The sequence below is a fragment of the Lepisosteus oculatus genome, chromosome 5 (assembly GCF_040954835.1).
Source record: "Lepisosteus oculatus isolate fLepOcu1 chromosome 5, fLepOcu1.hap2, whole genome shotgun sequence".
Lineage (NCBI taxonomy): Eukaryota > Metazoa > Chordata > Actinopteri > Semionotiformes > Lepisosteidae > Lepisosteus > Lepisosteus oculatus.
In genome coordinates, this window is record NC_090700.1 from 7,586,702 (window position 1) to 7,607,166 (window position 20,465).

At 35.0% G+C, this 20,465-nt stretch overlaps 1 protein-coding gene across 24 annotated transcripts in view; it reads left to right on the top strand.

The window, feature by feature from the left end:
* dlg2 (discs, large homolog 2 (Drosophila)) overlaps positions 1–20,465 on the top strand; it is a 276,018-nt gene that overhangs the window by 44,769 nt on the left and 210,784 nt on the right. Inside the window, exon 1 of one of the 24 annotated variants that reach the window (XM_069190034.1) lies at positions 47–736. The exons of the other annotated variants lie outside the window; for them this stretch is intronic. Coding sequence (XP_069046135.1) covers positions 707–736 — 30 coding nt within the window. The 5' untranslated portion in view covers positions 47–706. Of the gene's footprint in view, positions 1–46; positions 737–20,465 lie in introns of those variants that run through there. 24 annotated transcript variants of the gene reach the window in all.

Sequence of the window (20,465 nt, forward strand, 5' to 3'; positions counted from 1 at the left end):
TGTCTCTGTAGGAACAGAGCTTTTTAAGGGGATACTACATATTTAATCCAGTGCCATGCTAAGGCTGATTTCACATAAAAATGGTTTGCCTACAGCATATCTTGCTGTTTCAGTCATGCTCTCCCTGTGTTATATTTGGAGGACTCGTGTTTCTAATAAATAGACTCTCTACAGGAAAGTGATTGTTTTTGCAGGGCTGAGACAGCACTTTAATAGATGGTTCAGTTCTGAAGCTAACTCAGTTTAAGAGGGGGAAAAAAAGTTGGCAAAAGGAACTTGGATATTTTTGAAACAGAAAAACCAGGATCTTGATATTGAGGCCAGGTTTGGAAATCTGATTCTTTCTACTTCAGCCACTGGTTTTGCCTTTAATATCTGCTTTTCTTGCTCTCCTTTATTTTTTCAATCATCGGCTGACGAAAAAGGAATGTTTTCTTATCAAAGGAACTAACCAGGCAACTGTGTGGCTCAAAGCCTGACGAAGCAAATAGAAGTTTGCACTGGATGATGTCTGGTGGGCTTTAAGATCGTGTTAGAAACATGATTGCCTTTAGCACTGTGGAGGAGGACTACAGTTACTCAGAAGGGGCCCATTTCGAATAGCAGTCTGTGTGCATTTCTGTTCTTGCGGCTAATTCTTCTCCCTTTTTTTATCTTGCTAATTTAATGGTGATGAATACGTGCAGAGGTTAAGATATTCTCCAGAATGGACTGTCTTTGTATTGTCACAACCAAGGTAAGAGTACAGAGAGAGATAGAGAATGAGAGAGAATGTGTTTCCCTGTACATTAGAGCAGCATTGCTGCATATTCTACATCACCTCATTGCAGAATATGCTAGTAAATTACTAATGGATGTAATTTGTGTCTTTATTTGGCATTATGTCTTTTCATCTTAAAGGGGTATTGTCTTGTTTAATGTCATCGTTTTTTTCTTTTCCATTTAAGTTCCTCGATTCCACTGTCATTGCTTGGCTGCATCGAGATCTTTTGAATTGTAAAGAGGGATTAACCCTGTTGTAACTGTTGCATTGGAAATGTCATGTCAAAGAACTTGTCAGAAACTTCAGGCAGCTGCTGAGGCAGAAATCAGAAAATAATGACTTTCTTTGACAGCCATTTGCTCTCACTAATTAGGTTCAGGCCATGCTCTTATACTGTAGAATGACAGATACTCATTTTTGTGGAATATTTCTGTGTTTTGGCAACATTGAGTAAAATAGTAATTTTCTTAAAGCATGAATGGTTATTGTATATGGATTTTAATTCCAGAATGAATTTCATTTCAATTAGGCAGTGTCTATTGAAGAGCTCTGAAAACTGCATGAAACAGGAAGTAAGATCTTACTTTATATGTACAAAACTGTAATTCATGTATCTAAGCAATGCCACTGGTGAACTCACTTTGAGTTGAACTAATAAATCTGACATATTTCAAAATGGAGACATTTTATTAAATACATGGTTTCTTACGGTAGTACACTATAAGACATAGTGTACATTAATACATAATATGGTTTGTTTTTAATGTGTTTTATATTTTTGGAAATGTTGCATGTTATATCATCATGTCTGAGTTGGTAAGAATGATCATTTTCATTTTATTTAGTATATGCTAAGATATGTCAGATATGAAAGATAAAAAGACCTACTGTAGGTGTTCATATTAAAATAATCTTTATTCAATGGTCAGTATTATATTTTCAGCACTTTGTAATTTTAAGTGTTCCAAAGAAACATTCAGGGAAAGAATGTTAAGCCATTGTGTTCTTGTAATTTAAAGTTCAGAAACAGTTGCATAAAACAAGTTGAATGTGTTACATGTTATACTCTAGCATTGGTTGTGCCTGTTTACTATTATCATAATTGTACTGATCGATTTTGTACCAGGAGCAAAACACAACAATTATAAAAAATGATAGACGGAGCCTCAGGTTAAAGGGAAGAGCCTGGAGGTATATTTGAGAACAGTGTAAATTCTCAGGAGAGATCCCAGCTTTTTCACAGCAGGAGGAGGCTTTCCAGAATTCTGCTGCATTGCTGACTGACACTAAGACTTGGCATTAATAGATCAGGGTGCTTGCCAAAAGAAATGGAAGATAATATGTATGTGTTTTAGAAGGGTTCTACTTCTTCTCACACCAGTCATTCCTTGTGGACCTACCCCAAGTTCTCAAAATGATTGTTTTAATACCTCAGTTTTCTGGCAACAGAGGTGCGTTCATACTATGTTCCATAGTTCCATGTTCCACCAAAGGCTATTCATTGTTTCACTGCTAGAAGAAAGGTTCTTTATGTACAGTGAAAAAACAGTGCTGTGTGTCTTATGTGTATGTGTGTATCCATGCCATATGCTGTGTACGTTTACTGATGCCTTTTCTAAGGTGGTTTACATTGAAAGAAACTGTGGAGAACAAAAGTATATCGCAAGCCAGATGAACATTTGAATTGGTCAGGACCAGGCCCCTATCATAACTAAATCACATACGATTTGTGGTCTTACTAAATTTATGTTAAAGGAAATGCCTAATAATCTGTAGTCAAAGGGTCGTAAAATACTGAGAGGCTCTTGACCATTTTTGTATCTGTTTAGTTTGATCAGTTGGGTACAGTTCTCTCTTCTTTAGGGTAGGAATTGTTTGTTGTGCACTGTAGGTCTGCAGCTGCTTAACATCTTGGAATCTCATTGCTTGATGTACTGTAGATCCAAAAAGCCACTTGGGTTATACCTGAAATAAAAACAGGAAGAGCCTGACACTTGAGAACTTAAGGTGCACTTCTATGGCTTACTTACACAGCACTTGTTTGTTTGCATATGTTATATCAATGAGAACAATGTTTTACAAATACACCACTACATTACTCAAAACTCACATAGGCTTCAAAAGTATATTTATTAATACCATAAGCAGGAGAGTTTCTTATGCCTTTGTTAATAATTGAAGACACTCAAACAGTGTGTTCATAGTCCCTAAAGAAAGACATAGAGAAACTCTGGTTTGTTTGGCTAGTGAGAAAGGAGTTTATTGCAGCACAATTAAAAACAACATTGCTTGTCAATACAGTGAATTAAAAGGAAACTTCAGAGGAGATTGTAAGACTTGCTTTGTACAGGTGTGAGCCTTTTTCATTTTTGGAAGGAACTTTCAAAAGCATCTGGATGTCAAGGCATACGATTTATTTTTAACTACTTATTTATATCCTTTTATATTTCTCTTATTTTTCAGACAGTATTGGTTACTTAAAATGTTCTTTGCTAAGGAAAGAAACAGCTTTTTAAAGCTGAAATAGAAGAAACCCTAGGCATCAATAAAGAAAATGGAAATAAAATTAGAGCATCTACAACAAATACTTAAACTCTGGGTAGTTTCTTGTCTAATGCTTGGAAAATACACTATATAATATTGTTAATATACCAAAAACATATAACTGCTACTGTTGATTAATCAAGTGGATTTTATTAAATACATTTCCTTTAACTGTTGAGAATTCAGTTCTTAGTGGAAAATGGATTTGAATCTTAAAAAACAGATTTGTTTATAGAATGCAATGATACCTGACTTTAAAGGTTATCGACATATAATTTGATGGGACATTGGGACATTTAGTTCTGAATTCTACAAATTACCTCCTCAAAGAAACGTTCTTCATGTAGGTATTCTTTGTTACTTATGCTTAATAATTTATTGCAAAATCATCTCTCTTCCTTAAATCTTCTCATTTTCCTTCCCTGGTTTCTATGGTAGCAGTTAAAGTAGAAGGCAATTACTTTGATCTTGAGTTTTGAATTGCATTTTCTATTATTTCATACCCATTTTTTTCCCATTTAATTACCCTGAAATTTTATATGGTACCCAAACAAGTTTGTTTCACTGATTAGAAAGAAATGGCTTTGTCTCTTTGGTTTTACACAAACAAAAGAAAGTCCTTCTATTTGTCTTAGTGGACTTTAATTTATTTGCTTCATAGCTAAGCTGACATAGTCACATTTGATTTAAAGCATTCTGAGTACAGAACAGCTAGACAAAGTAGGCTCTTTGTCTAAATTGTGGGGAGGTTATGATGTTTATCTTAGGACATGACACAAGTGAGGGGGGAGATAAAAATGTAGTTCAGCTCTTGGTTCTCTTATAATACAGGAGAATCCCTTTGGTCACCTCGTCAGTTCTCTCTGGGGTTGGAGTAGTTTCACATTACCAGTGCTCATTGCCCTGTCTGTTTTTTTTGGCTGCTGGTTAAACTTTCTGTCATCTGTTTTTCTGCATTCTATTTAAGTCTCCTAAGACTCTTTTTTTGTAATGTTAGCATAGTTCTTTGATGGTTTGTTTCAGTATCTCTTTTCATTAGCTATATACTGTACAGTAGAATTCATTTTTTAAATAAAGATGTTTTCTAAATTTTGGCATTGCTCTAGACTCTGCAAGTACAAAGTGAGGAGATGAATTGAATGGCTGGGAAGATTCAATAATATTTAGTTACCTAATTGATGAAATATCTGAATGGAAAATTTGATTATCTCTGTATTTCAAGTGTATTTTCAGTCAGGTTTACAACATAAGCATGTGTTTTGAGAGAGACCACAATGTTTCCTAAAAACTTCATGTGTTTTTACTTGGACCAGGATCTTTTTAAACTCCAAAATTACACAACATATTTGGGCCTATAAAATAAAATCTAGTTAGGAATAGTAAGATTTTATGATCAAGATAGAAATCCTTTTACATCTCCTTCTGCAGCTGCTTGAGAGAGGCGATCTTTAGCCTGCATTGTTGCCAGGAAGTGGTCTATACAGGCAATATTCCAGACTACCTCAATCTTTATTAGATAAGCCTGGCATTAGTTTGTGAATTGAATGCATTACAAATGAATGAACTGATCATTGTTCATGTCATATCTATTATTGAGCTGGGCTAGCAACACTTTTACCCCATAGGATACAGACAAAAGTTCTTAAAATAAAAAAAATATATATTTTCCTCATCTATCATGTGCATTGGAGCATTACATAAAATACATACAATTTAGAGCTACCTACAGACAATAAAGCAAAATTAAATGAAAACATTCTAATGGACTTCAATTCTTTCACTGAGTGATGAGAAACATACATGGTAGGAAGTGAACTTTGAGGTACAGGAAATGTGGGGTTCTGTGCTGTATCAAAAACAATTTTAACTTGCTTCTTGTGTCTCACACTCCATAACAATTTCAACAAATCCAGAATCATTGGGGAAAAAAATATAAGAAAATATAATGTTTAAAAAACTCATACCACCATCACGGTTTGACAATAGACAAAATCTTGAAGCATGTATATGTACTGTATATGGTAGTGTTAAAAGGGAAACACAAAAATGTGTCAGTTTTATCATTTCACAGCCTACCTACTATATACAATACAGTAGCTGCCAAGGGCTCCAAGGGCAGAAATCCATACACCTACACTATTACTGAAAACCCAGCACTTCCCAACATGGTGTTAATATTTGAGCTCTGAGCCTTTTTTAGAAGTACTCAACTCCACTTGTAAGTGATGTAATGTAGAAAATACCTATCAGTACCAGGATTATCACAAAAACCTGCCTGGCTCTCACGTTAATGTCTGAAAGAAGTTCAGATTCCTTTTAAAGAGCTGATCCTCACCCATCCCTTATTCTTTCACTATGGGGGATGAAACATTCTGTCCATGAATCATTTTTAATTCCTTTCCTGACAAACTGTCTTTCCTTCTGTCAGGCTTTGCATATTATTGTAGATGTTACAACTAACAATGTAAGACGTACAGGTTGTGTTTATATTGTAGATTTTAATTAGAATGAAACAGTCCACAGTGTGTGTCCCTTGAATGCTGGTTGAAGTAGATACCAATGTATGTAAACAGATTTATATCTAGCATATTTACTTTTTTTGTAAATACGGTAGCTGTTCTAGATAGACTATATTGCGTAATACAGTAATACTCCGCTCTTTCTCTGTTTCTCAGTAGCAGATGTGAAAAAAATCTGACTGCTGTTCAGAAAAAGCCATTAGCAATTGCAGGAAAAATTGGTCTGTGGCATTCATTTCCTTGAACTTGATGTGGAAATGATTGCAATGTAATAGTTGTTTATTTCAGTTGAAGTACTACAAGGTAAAAAATGACATTGTAAGCTGTTTGTCTGGGCATAGTGTTGTGATATTAATGATGTTATTGAGGGTAAAATTGGTATTGTGGTTTAGCACTGGAAGTTGACGAACGGAACCTGTTGAGTAAAAGTAGAGTTGAAGTAGAGTACTCGTTTACATTGAACGATCATCTTGATTATGCATGGCTGGTATCATTGATAACATTCCTGAGGATCTTTTAAGTCCTGATTTAATGGCCTTTTAGCATTTTATTTGTTTTTTGCTCTTTAGACGGTGATGAAATACTTTTGACCACAAACCTGTTGGAGCAGAAACAAACTGAGTACAGTAAAAGCTTTTTTCAAATATGTGAATACATACATCAGAAAACATGAGAAATGTCTTTATGTTACGTACATGTGTTAATGTCTCTATGTCCTCATTGAAGAACAGCACTTACCTGGTGGTGCATCTAAAAGTCTGCAGGAATGCAGAACATAGAGCTGCTGATACTTATGAAAGTCTTTGGGTAAATTATGATCTGATTCCATCTTCAGATTGTTTCATTTCTTTAACTAATTTATTTTATCTGCTTTTTCCTATGTGAAGACTTAACCCGTAATTTAAATCTCTGCTTCAATCAGATGGATCTTTTCTGGTTAATTGGATGTGCCGAATTCCATTTTATTTTTCAGAGTAGATTTAACCTGAGAGGTCATTTGTCATAGTTCTTAGTACAAGTGAAAACAAACCAAAAGGAAAAACGCACAGCTGAACTTTGAGGGGTACTAAATAATTTTTAGGCTGGCTATTCCCCTTGACTTAATACAAATGTTATAATTTCTCTTTGGCAACAGGACTGTGGAGATGAAACAGTAAAAAGGGAGAAATGTACAAAGGTAGTGAGGCTAGCTGGAAAATTCCTGATGAATGATAAGAAAACAGCTACTACTGATATATCTGCTGTTGTATTTTTTCTGTCTTTGTGACTATGTAGAGAGGGACAAGTTATGTTAACAATAAGGAGCATTTGAGTTGGGGTGCACTGTTGGATTTGTTTATAGATCTGTTTATTTATTTTCAGTCTAGGCTTATTTTTTGTATTTTGAACTCATGTTTCTTGCATTCACATTGACCAGTTGTGCCATTTTAAAATATGAAAGAGTAGAGTGCACACTTCTAGATATTTGTTCATGGTTTATTATTTTGCAGCTAAATCACATTAATAAAACGGTGCACTATATTGTGTGTATCATTTTAATGATACACACAATCACATTCATAAAACGGTGCACTATATTGTGTGTATCATTTTGTAGTCACAAAACTGAACTCCTTCATTAGCACTGCTTTCATTAGCACTTGCCAGCTGCAATAAGCCTAAAAACACCTGAGTTCTCAAATGACCAGACTTGTAAACAACTTTCTTCAGGTGCTTTTGTCTGTACATCTCTGCTTTTGATTTGAACATCATTTTAAGAATCTTACTGATGATGTAATATTTTCAAATATGAAAAGTACTGTAAATGCCTTAGGATCATGAGAACGTCCTTCTTTTCCTTCCTTTCTCATTTGTCAGGATCAGTAAGCTCAGTAAGGTTTGGGAATGCTCCCGTCGGAGGACTCACTACCTCATTTAATAAATATGTTCTTGATGCCCATGGGCATGATATTTGTACCACTCCACACAGGACTGAAATAGTGAAGAGTCAAGGCCTGAAATAACGACCCATTTGAATAGAACTGAAATCACCCCTTTGTAATAAAAAAAGCTAATATGTAGTCTGAGTGGAATAATCTGGTAATAACATGACATTTCTGTAATATCTCATAGTATGACTTTATTATAAGATATGCTGTATTTGTTTTATAAAGTATATTTTGGGTTATCTATGAAGTCTAGTGAGTTCTGATTTAGTTCTTCTTTTACGTGTAAGATATTAAGTCATATTTCTTTTACAATTGCAACATGACTAAAATGACCGTTGAAGAGTACCCTAAAAGAAACCATTCTAACGTCTGGACAAAATGTCTGTATTTTTGTCATCTGAAGAATTTTTCCAGATTCATTTAATATTGTATTAATGTTACTGTCACATCAATGTTGGTCCTACTTTTAGTTTTGCTGTAACTACCACTACTGCTGGTACAGCAAAGCAGTAGTAGTAAGAATAATAATGAATCGCTTGCATTTGTGTAGCGGTTTTAATCCCAAAGGATCAAAAAACATCCACTACGGAAGTGCAGCACCCATCTGGGTGATGTATAGTAGCCATTATGTGCCAGCAACCCCTCTGCAGCACAGTGATATATTTCACCTATTGAATGAAGAAGGAAATTTGAAGATCCCATGTCATTTAAAAGTACCAGCAGTGAGGTTAAATACCCCAGCATTTATGCTTGGGTGGGAATCTCAATAACCATTTAATCAGGGCTTTGGTTTAACATTTCCTCCAAAAGACGACATCTCCTATCAATTTATCGGGGCATTGGTTTGGCAATTCTGGTCCAGAGGAAAGAGTTACACCTACACAATTGACAGCAGTGACCTGTTTATCCTTAGAGGTGCTTCCATCCCAGTACTGGCAGGGCTCAATATTGCTTAGCTTCTGAGATCTGATGAGGCCAACTACAAAGTGTTACCACTGCTGTACTAATAATTTACCCTTCTCTGATGTTACACTCATTGTCTTAGACTCTAAGTATGGAGTTATACCCAAGTGCTAAGTAAATAATGTGTATGATATCCTTCCAAATATAATATTCATCAGTTTGCATTAAGTTATTTTGGATAAGCAAAAGCTGACCAGCAGGAAGTCATGGATCTCCAGGGGGAAGGATGTGGAACTGAGTGAAATTTGTACCCGGATAGAAAACACGGATTAGCCCCACTGATTCAGGACTAAGTGTAAAGTATAAATATGTGTGCATTTAGATTACAGTATGTCCTTAATTAATGATATACAAAAAAATATTACTCCTTGGCCAAGAAAGCCTGGCCAATAAATCTAGGGTTCTTTTTCTAAGAATGAACTTGAATTTGCCAAACTTTGGCATCAGTTCTGTAAGAAGGTACTGTCAGGGGTTTAGTGAAGATGGTTTCTCACATTCATTCATTTGCACTTCTGAGAGAAAGCATATGGTTGCCTGAGGACCAATCCACTAATCCTATTTGTGTAGTCTTTGTGTTATAAACTATAAACCATGAGCAGTAAGAAGATTTCAACTTATGGCTGCTAGGTCATCTGCTTTCAGAGTTTAGAGCATGTGTTTACACTACACTAGTGAGACATTAAGAACACCTTTTAAAGGGACTACTAGTAATAATTCATTTAGATAAATTAATTTCCTGTTCAGAACCTCATACCCATACCTCCTTCCCACGAAAAAAATGTTTATTGAATTTTTGTTCTGGTTTCTGACTGAGTGTAGGATGATGCTTAATCACTGTACTGAAAAAACAGGTTTGCAGGGTTATAGTATATTTCTGGCATAGAGTCTGACCTCGGGAGTGTTTATTAATTTACTGGGATGCATTCATAAAGATCATTCAGAGAACTGTAGTATTTGAGAAGTCAGTTTCAATCATTTATACCTTGTGTACATTCCAATCTCCAAACCCTTTTTCCTCTTTTTCAAATCTTATTTTGAATTTTAAAACTTTTGAACTGTGAACTTCAGGGAGAGTAGCTTTAAATCTCAGGTGAGGTTCTGCTGCTGTAATTCTGAGCAAGGTGCTTCACTCATATTGCTTGAGTAAAATACCCAGTTGTATGAATGGGAAATGGGTAATAATGTAAGTTTTTTTTGGAAGTGAAATAGCTAAATTATTAAAATTGTCTGTCAGATTAATTAATGACTGCAGTTCAGCTTCCTCTGAAACTAATAAACAAACACACACCTACTGTTTGTGGAGACTTTGTTTGTATAACTCAGTCTAGAGATTGTAGTTAAGTATACAGTATGTTATTATAAGAAAGACCGATCATCTCATTCCAGCTACCAGACTAACTGACAAAAAAGGAACAAGTAATAGGTTTATTCCATGCTGAAAAAAAGAAGAAAGAGAACACAACGTTTCGGCCGTGGAGCCTTCTTCACCTGAAGAAGGCTCCATGGCCGAAACGTTGTGTTCTCTTTCTTCTTTTTTTCAGCATGGAATAAACCTATTACTTGTTCCTTTGCAGCCTACGCATGCTGACGCAGCTACCCACCTGAACTACTAACTGACAAAAATGTTACTGTATGTCATACAAATTCCGTAGGAACATACTACCTATACAATCTGAAAGGAACTTAAGAGAAGAGAAAAAAAACTGAAAAAAATGTACAGAGAGCAGAGGTTACAAATAAGGTGAAGGAATATGCAGAGATAATTTTGGTAAAGTCTTTACATATGGTGTTAAGTTGTTATGGTGAAAATCATCATTTCTTGTATTTCACTGTGAGCTTTGAGGGGATTGAGGAATACTATGGCACAGATGTGGGCCTGGAGTGAAAATTAATCTTGCAGCAATCCCGTTTTTAAAATTCATCCTGATTTGGCACTTTCATCCTGATTCTCCTGGAACAATCTGACAGGAAGAATTCTTTTCTAAAGCATAAGACATTTGGCAACAGAGGTGATAGTACTGTATACAGTATGATCTATTGTGTATCTTTCCTGATAACCTTATTACCACATGTATTTATTTTAAAAATATTACATGGGCTTTGTAGTGAGAGTGCTCCTTAAATGAACTTCAGCATAAACAAGAGTTAATAAATGAATGGTAAGCTCTCACTGACAGATGGATTTAAGAGATGAAATTGACTGTGTGAGGGGGAAAGGTTCAAAGACTTTGCTGGCAAAAAATTCCCTTTGCAGCCTAGAGATCTAGACTTCATGCACATGGACATTTATAAAATAAAAAATAAACTATGTTAGAAGTACAGGTATGTACTTGTTATTCTAAATGCCTATGGAAGTTCAACAAAGCAGACCTAGGAGGAATTGATTGCTGATTTTATGCTCAAGTTAGGATTAAATGCACTGCAGTGCTTAGTGTAAATTTCCTGGAAGGTGGCATTTGTCATTCTAAGTCTCCTCTCTTGTTATGGTTAGGTGACTTGGATGTATTGTGGTGTATGTGTGATGTGAGGTAAGCTGATAGATCTCAGCAGTGCTCTTTTCTTCAACTTTAATATCAAAAGTGGTTCAAGCAAAGAATGGTATCCATATAATGAATATGTTCAGTCCAAAAGGTGTTTTTCTTCTGCACTTGGTTTCAAAACCTTCTGTATTTATGATGAAAAAAATATGTTAATAATTATTTATTTTCAGTAAAATATATAGAAAAACATTCTCACTGTCCGATTATGAGCTGGTTTGTGTAATACGTGGAGGATGTGAATGTTAAAAATATCTTCCTCTGCACTCTTTTTCATATAGACATGTGGTGTGTTTGTTGCTTAGAAACCATTTCCCAGTTTTTTTTTTCTTTTGGGAACATATAGGACTTCCTTTGATAAACTCATAATAATTGTACTTTATAATATTCCCATTGTTAATATTATTTATTTTAATTTTGCAAACTGGAGACTGAATTCATTTACTTTTCTTCACAGCGACCAAGAAGCACTTTGAACACCATTATGTAACTTAGTTCACAGTAACAGTGTTATTTGCTTATGGAAACCATGAAAAAACACTAACACTATATAGTATAAAGGGTTATTTGGTCTTGACTTGTAGTCAGATGTGAGTGACAAAGTGACAAAGTGAAATTTGTGTGCGTTTTAATAAAAATAATAAGAACGACAGCAGTCCAATAGCTGAATTGAAGAGAATATTATAGTCTGGCAAGTTTCAAAATGGTTATTTGTTCTCAAATACAATTACTGAATGGTCTCGACTTTTGCAGAGGTATGTGTTAATCAGATATTACTATAAAATAAATATATACACACTTTACTTACAATCAAGGCCAGAATTTGATACAGCAGCATTGCATTTAAAAAGTACATGCATATACATGCCCTGCCCTTTTTTGTGTTACCACATCCTGAGAAAAGTGCTTTGGATTCTGGAAAGCAATTTGTTTCCACTTTCTTCATTTTTGCAGGGCAATTACAGGCTGGCTTAAGGTTTCTGAAATCATGATTATGTCTCTTGTGCAGTCTTGCAAACTATCAGCAGTTTGGCTTCAAAAGATTTAGAGCTCTGTGGACTTGCCACTCTCGGACTAAATTTCAGTAAGAGGATTAATTTCTGTTGTATTAAAGCAACTGGAAAAAAATGTCAAGAGCAGTTAAAATGCCAGATGTACAAAAAATGGATAAAATTCCTAAAGGGATCACAATCTCTCCAGTCCTCACTATCTTTTCCGTTTAGGTCAATTTGAATGGATTTTTTTGTTCCTTCTTTCCTTTTCAGTGTTTTTCTCATACAAAATTTTCTCATACTAAATTTAGGACATGTACAAGTATGAAACACAGGGGCTAGAGAAGGCTCTAGCCCCTGTGTTTCATACTTGTACACATCCTAGATTTAGAGTCTTGGTGCAATCATCTGCATTCAAATGGATCCATAAATAGTGACGTCTTTACTTAAAGATTTTAACTCCTGGATTTAAACCTATGACATTTATACCAGTATAAGACTATCATAATAATAAATGATCCTCTTATGTGGAAGTGGTTCTTAGAGAAGAATAAGACTTGCATTTCAAGTCACCTTCTTCTCTATCTCTGATCTAGAAAGAAAGTCGTACTTCTCCACATGTTGCCTTCTAGGGCTCTGAGTTGCCTTGCGGCACTTTGCATCAGAAATGTCTGCTAAAACCTATTTTAAAACTGTACCGAGCGTGGAAAGACACATCGCTCTAATTATGTAGATTTTATATTCATTAAGTTCTGCCTAATCTATAGTGATGAATCAAGATTTTGTGTAGATGACCCTGATGGAGATCAGCAAGGGATGCACCGTATCATGTGCAGAATGATACGGTACAACAGTACAACAGACCAATGAATGGGAAAGTCCTAGTAGGACGGTCTGGGCAGGAGTCTCTGCAGAACTTCATGATTGATGCCAGCATGGCTGCATGGTACAACATTATTCCAGTCCTGAGACCTTACCTGTTGCCCATTGTGTGGACTCATCCTGATTTTACAACATTCCGGCAGGAAAACACATGCCCTGTGGATGCCCTACTTGCCATTCTTGTGCACAACTTCAACATTTGTTTGATGACATGTGGCAGTTTGCTTAAGAACAGGCACATATTCTTAAAGGCTTCTGAACAGAATGTGGCAGCATGTGCAATCTAGCACAAAGTTATATATAGCATTGCAGATATATAGCTTACACGTCTTCAAACGGTGGCCACAAATTCAAACATTCACAATTTTGTCAATTTATTGCACTTATGAGCGATACGTTTCCTTTGATAGCATATTTTAAATCCGAGGTTCCCTGCCTCAGACATTTATTTATGATTTAATTTATTTTAACTATAGCTTAATGTACTTAGTGCGGTCTAGCTTTCCTGAATCAGTCTTTGGTGATAATACATTTTATTTGCAGAACAATTTATATTTAATTTTTTTCTTGAGGTACATACTACTCTTGGGTCCTGGGTTCACATTGGTATTTACAGTATTAATGTTTTTTTCTGGCTGTCCAAAGGCATGTTAATAAGTTGTGTCTCCCTGTATACTTTGTCTGTATGCACCCATGTTAATTTAGTGTGAATATACTGTAAAACCAAGTGAGTACATGTTTTACATTCTACGGTATATATTTAAATGTAAAGTCCAAAGCCACAATATATATATTTCGTACCAAATTTTAATGGATTTACACTTAAAGAATGTTATTTGATATTTCAAATGAGCAAATAAGCAAAAAACATATTTCCCAAAAGAAAAACTGGCTTACAATCATCTTAAAAAAACTGGCTTTCAAACATTCAGAGATCAATAAGGGCATCCTAGCTTCTAATGAAAACAAACTTAGTAAACAGTCCGTGAACTGACTTTTCTGAATGGCAGCTTGCCAGGGGATTTCCATCTGTCTTTAATTTCATTGGTTTGTTAGCTTACAGACTGATCTAGGGTCAGGGTGTGTATGCAGATCCTAGCTGTGTACAGTTCATGACTGGTGACACCCAGTGTACTGGACACATCTATATTAGGAGTAATTAACCCCCTTGTCATACACAATACTGTGCTGTAAACCATTAAACCCAAGTAAATCAATTTAAAAAAGTGTGTTATATTACTGTTGTGCACACGCACCATTTAATTCATTCAAAATATTTTAAGACCCTTAATATTTTCACAACCAACATACAGTAATTTTTCAGCACATAACATACCATAGTTTTTCAAAGTTCAGAAAATGAGCAAGAAAAGAAAAACACTGGATGAAAACTGCTTAAAAATTACTTGCAGTCTTAAACATCATGGCAAATCGAAGAAGTGATTTTCAGATGTGAAAATGTACATCTAAAACTTTCTCTCCAAACTATGTGAATACACTTCTGGTCATGTAGAAGTGAGAAACTGTCAATAATTTGTAAATTCAATAAAATGGTCCCTATTCTCTTAGAAGAATTAAAGTTCATGTAAGTGTTGGGGAACAGTGCTGCAAAGGAAAAGTAACTCATTAAAAACAAATCAATGATTCTCAAGGAGCCCTTACCTGCTATTTCATGCTCCAGGAGTTCCTCTGCTCTTTAAAGCCCGAAGACATTCTCACATAGCTTTCCAATTTTACAACCATTACTTCCTTGCAGCTTCTCAAGTCTGAAAATCAAGTTTTTTTTTCTGGTCGCTTAGAATGAGCTGATGTGTGCTGTAGGTTCCCTATCCCATGGAAAAAGATCCTTAGAACTATAAAGATTACGTAGTAATATAACAAACATTAAAATGTAGTAAATACCATTCAGAGGCAGACTCAATTAATTGTACTTTTATTTTGGATGTTCATAATTCTCCTTGAGCATAAGAAAGTTTGCAAATGAGGCAATTTGCCTATTTTCCATCACAGTGAGGCTGTTCTGCTGTATTTTCTCTTTTAATTGCTTGCAAGTACAGTAAATATTCGGGTCCATTTTTTATTCTTTTCTCAGTTTTGGCCTGTAACAGTTCTATTTATTGGCTTTTACTAGATGAAGCTTTGATGATGTTCAAATATTGTGCTTTCAACATGGAACCAAAATGTCCCAAAACCTGCAATTATTTGTTAAGGTTCCACAACCAGGCATCCTTTATCCAAGTTTTGCAATATCACTCCAGTGAGGTTAATCCTCCAGAAGAGTTTTGTTTGAAAATCATATTGTGTCTGTGAATTAATATATGTTATTTCCATTAATGTAATGAATGAAAAGCATTCATATTTATTAACTGTTAGGATTTTGAAATTACTTCAGTCAAGTATCCTATTTTCTAATCTTTTATCATATTAATAATTATGTATTGCAACTCAGAACTCTTATGAAAGTTGATACCTGATACATACTGCACATAGACTCATTTTAGAATTACATGCCAGACTTGGATTAATGGCAGAGCAATTAACATGAGAAAACAATTGATTCTCATTCAGTTAGCTTGAGTTTGTATTGATCGTCTTGGAAAGGCTGATTTGCCTTCAGTTTCAAGTACTATGTTAAGAGTGTACAGATCTATGTAGTGCACAGGAGGCTCAACAGTAATTCTCAATGCCAGTATTTGTCATTGCTTCCAAAAAGTTTGGAAATGTTAGCTAGAAATAGCAAGGGTAGCTAAGTGTTTTTTTAAAACAGAGCTATAACATAAAACATACTTTACATTCAATTAGCTTAATAAAAAAATAACAAAATAATAGCTGATCTATATGAAAAGCTGTGAACAAAAAGAGGCCATTCAGCCCATTTAGATTGTTTGGTAGGTAGTAACTAGTTGCTTTGAGAACCTCATCTAACCACTTCTCCAAAGAAGCCAATGTAAGGACTATAACAACAAGACTGGGTATCTTACTCAAACTCCCTCAGCACATAATTCTAATATTGACTTGACAACAAGTATCACACATGTGACACAAGTTATACAAGCACCTGGTTTAGCTGTGGGTCTCTCCTACATACTTGTGTTTCTACAGCTCATCTAATTATGCTGTTTTTGAAATTCTTGATCTTAGTGCCAAGAAAACTGCTATGCTTGGGCAAAAGACATTTGACTCTGTGACAGGGATTTCATCGGAATGTCCAGCTTGTGCAAAGTGTGAATGATGAGATGGCTGTCTACATCAATTTTATTAATGTGACCAACAAAATCTAATAGCTTTTAACTTAGTGTTATTTCAGCTGTTTAGAATCTATGTTTCGTTTTGTCCCAGAAGAAATGGTGTTGTCTGCTCCTTTTTTGAGGACAGCAAATTGATTCAGACTTGCTCAAGGACAGCGAAAATCTAATTGTTTAGATTATGCCTTCAGATGAGGGCAAGCCTGTGGTTGTGATGGTTTCTCAGATTTATGCCTATTTAGAAAGGCAGATAGTAACCTCGAACAGAGTGTTTATGTCACGATCAATGTGCTCACAGGATTTACCATTTATGTTTCACTGAGTATTCTGCCCCTTTAGAGACTGAAGTTAAATATCCACAACTATGCTTAATCGGTTTACCTGTTTAAAATGTCAGTGATGACTGAAGTGAATCATTGCCTAAAGATTTGATTTTTGTTTCCAAGTCTAGAATTCAGACTTATAGATTTATATATGAATTGTAAAATGAATTAACATATGGCCTTGTATTTGCATCATAGCATATTGAATTTGTTATCATTTAAAAAAATAAAACTTATGAATTATTTTGATATTTTCTAGATGGATGCGTTCAGCTTGTCGATTGCTAGGAGTTACATTCTGCATTAATTAATCGTTTGAAGTCTTGTTACTGTGGGAATAGAGTGATGTCTTTTTCATAAAAAAAAATTGGGTCACGTTATTGTTTTGAATAGCTTAAAAATAATTGCATGTTTTTTTATTATAAACATATTTTGAATGTGGGACATTGATGTCTTTTATGAGGAGTAAATTATGATTTTCTATTTGATGTCATAGATTTGTTCCTGCTCAGCTGTTTTTTTTTCTTGACTAGTGATCAACTCATACTGTATATGTACATATGTAAATAGGTTAGAGTGGGGAGATGGATCAGAATACAAACTGCAAAGGAACAAGTAGATGTGAATATCAGATTGAAAAGTAAAAATTAAAAACACAACTTTTTGGCTTTGGAGCCTTCACAAATGTTGCTTACAACGTCTTCTGTTTTTTTGTGATTCATACATATTAGGGACTGTAGAGACTCACACAAAGCTTGCTAACACCAGAAGTTAGAAATATTTTTTATGAAGAACTTAAATAATAGCAATCGCTGTGATATAGTAAAAAAAGAACAATGAGGTGTGAAAATAAAGTAACATTCTTTGTTGAGTTGCTCTGCCAAGACTTCTTCTTGTATGATATTTCTGGTACGAGAGATCTGTTTTAGCTTGATGATTTATAAGGAAGAACTGTTTTACTGACTTCTTATTTAGGTGTTTGATATCCAGTCAGGAAGGGTGTGAATGCTAACAAAACCCAGAGCTATATAGACTTTTTTGCAATCCGTTTGGGATCCAGCCTGCTGTTGTTCCAATTACACTAGTTTGCTAATTCTTTACTGGACCGAATACTAGTAAATAAAGACTTTATCCATACATATTTAATGTCTATGCCACTTTTTTTCTCATTGCATACAGAACCCCTGTGCTTCTAAAGCCTTTGTAACTAAATGTGTTTTACATGCTAATATCTTTTTGGAATGTATACAAATTTCAGCTGTGGATGTCAGATTTCTTATGATTATCATTTTCATACGTACATTATTCCTTCCCAGGAGTAATTTCCCTGGAGTAGCCTTTTATATTAGGGTTAAATTTAGTGTTATGTTGAAAGTAGTTTTACATGCAAACATACATTACATCCTCATGAATACACCATCTTCTTTAAATTGGTCAGAATTAAACTTTTTTCTTAAAGTTCTTTTGAGGTATTATTAATGATATGTCGAGTAATTTCGTACTGTATACAGAAATTGATATTTAGGAATAGTTCTAAGGATATGTGTTAAGCAGGATTTGATGTGGTGATCATTTATAAACTTTTTAGTCATCTATAGTTTTTTCGGCACTCACCATCAAAGCATTGTTGCCTTTTTTATTTTTTGAAATCTCTTCACACAATTAATGTTTAAATTTGGGAATTTGAGAGATAGACCACTTCTCCTTTTCACATGAAATAATCTTATTTGAAATGACATATGGATTACGATTTCTGTGACTGACTCCATTCCCAGAACAATTTGAGAGTGTTGGTTTTAATCGTGTCAGGTGACAGACGTCTGACCAAGGTACTGTACTATGGGTAGGTAACTCAGACCTAGGTAGATTTTTTGTAGGCACTAACCCACTTTCTCCAATCACTCATAGGCTTCTGTATTGTTTTACTGTGTGTTCAAATGAGCATAGGCTACACCTCTACATTTCCACCTTGAAATGAATCACAAAGTACACTGCTCATTTGAATACAAGCTGAGGTTTGGTGTGATTCATTTTATAGATGTTTGACCAAGATATCAAACAGCACAGAGGAGGAAATAAATTTAAAGGTCTGTGTACCGTCACACTGCTTCAGAAAATACAAGCATTCTAGGCAGACCTCCATTCTGTCTCAGACTTCCCCAGAATTACTAACATGTGACCTTGACCTTCCCAGTTAGTAAATCACAATCCAATTTAGACCTGCGATCAACCTCCACAGTATTACTGCACTGTGTCCCATTTAGCCTTTAGCCTTCGATTAGTCCTAATAAACAAGATAATGATTGCAAGTCTGTGAATCATTTGTGTAATTTTGATATCATTTGTGTTTGATATAACCTCTATCCTTGGTGACAGTACATTTATTATTTATTTACTATGCTACAATTTTAGTATTCTTTACAGGATGAATTTGTGGACCTGTACAGTATGAAATTTATTTAACCAAAATTTGCTTAGGTTCCTTTAACCAAATATGTCAGTGTGCTAGAAAACTGAATATTTCTTTGCACACTGGTGCCCGACTGCAAGTCATTAAAGTATGTAATGTGTTGTATAACGGATGTGAGAATATCCCGCTGACAAGCTTGATCATTCAATCTGACTGCTCAGATTTCTTGTATGTCTCTTTATTCTCAGATCTTAGAGGAAGCCGAAGTGGATGTTGTGAAAATAGAACAGCTTCTTCATCCTTTTCTGAAAATCATTAATATTAGGATGGCTGGACGCAATGATCAAAATTAGAAATCTGGATTATAAACCAGTTGTGCTTATTCAGCTATAGACCTGCTTTTCTGCTGGCAGATTTTAGGCTGTTGTCAAAGTGATGCCAAAGCTTTAAAATGAACGAGTCTGAGATAGCGAATAGGTTTAATCTTCATTTGTTCTCTTCTGGCTTTCCATATACGATATGCCCTCCTCCCCCTTCCTTCACCCTCCCACGGCTCCCTGTCTTATCCTCCTCTTTCTCCCACACTCTTCATCCCCCTTCTCATTTTTTTCCCTGTTCCCAACTCTATCCGGTTTTTCTCCCTATTGCAGTAAAAAAACACAAGATGATCTTTCTCATCTGTACTGTAAGCTGCTAGCCACTGAACTACTAGTTACCACGGTAACAGGGAGGCTAGTACCAAAAATATATTCTATAAAACATCTTTGATATCTCCCACGGCATTACGCTTCATGCCTGCATAATGCAGCTTTCCAAAATTTAAGAAAGGGCGTATCGGTATTCAGTGTAGCATGTAGATTTTTAACCTTTATTGAAAAAGAAGTATGAATAAGCCATTGGAGAATTGGGATTTGATATTATTAAGGAAAACAAGTGCGGGAAAATTATATCCTATACATCCATAGATATACATTTTAAGTAACACCTCTACTTAAATGCAAAGATTCAATTTTCAGTTTCTTTGGCTTTATTTTCCCCTCAGATTTTTGGAAAGTATATAGTGCACCTGATGGCCAGAAGCTGTAACTGCAGTTTTTTTGGGTGTTTAGTGAAATGTATTTAATGTATTTTTAATGCAACTATAATTCAATGTAAGATTTCAGACGGTAATTATAATCACATTTGTGAAGCTCTGCTGTCTGTTTTTCAAATACTTTTCATAGCAGAATCTCATTCTATGGAAAGTGTCAATGTTAATACAGTAGCAAAATGGTAGTACTGTATATTCAGAACTGTTGGAAAGAAAACTTTCCATGAACTCAAATTCTGCAATGTCTGTAAAGTTCTGAACCACTGTGA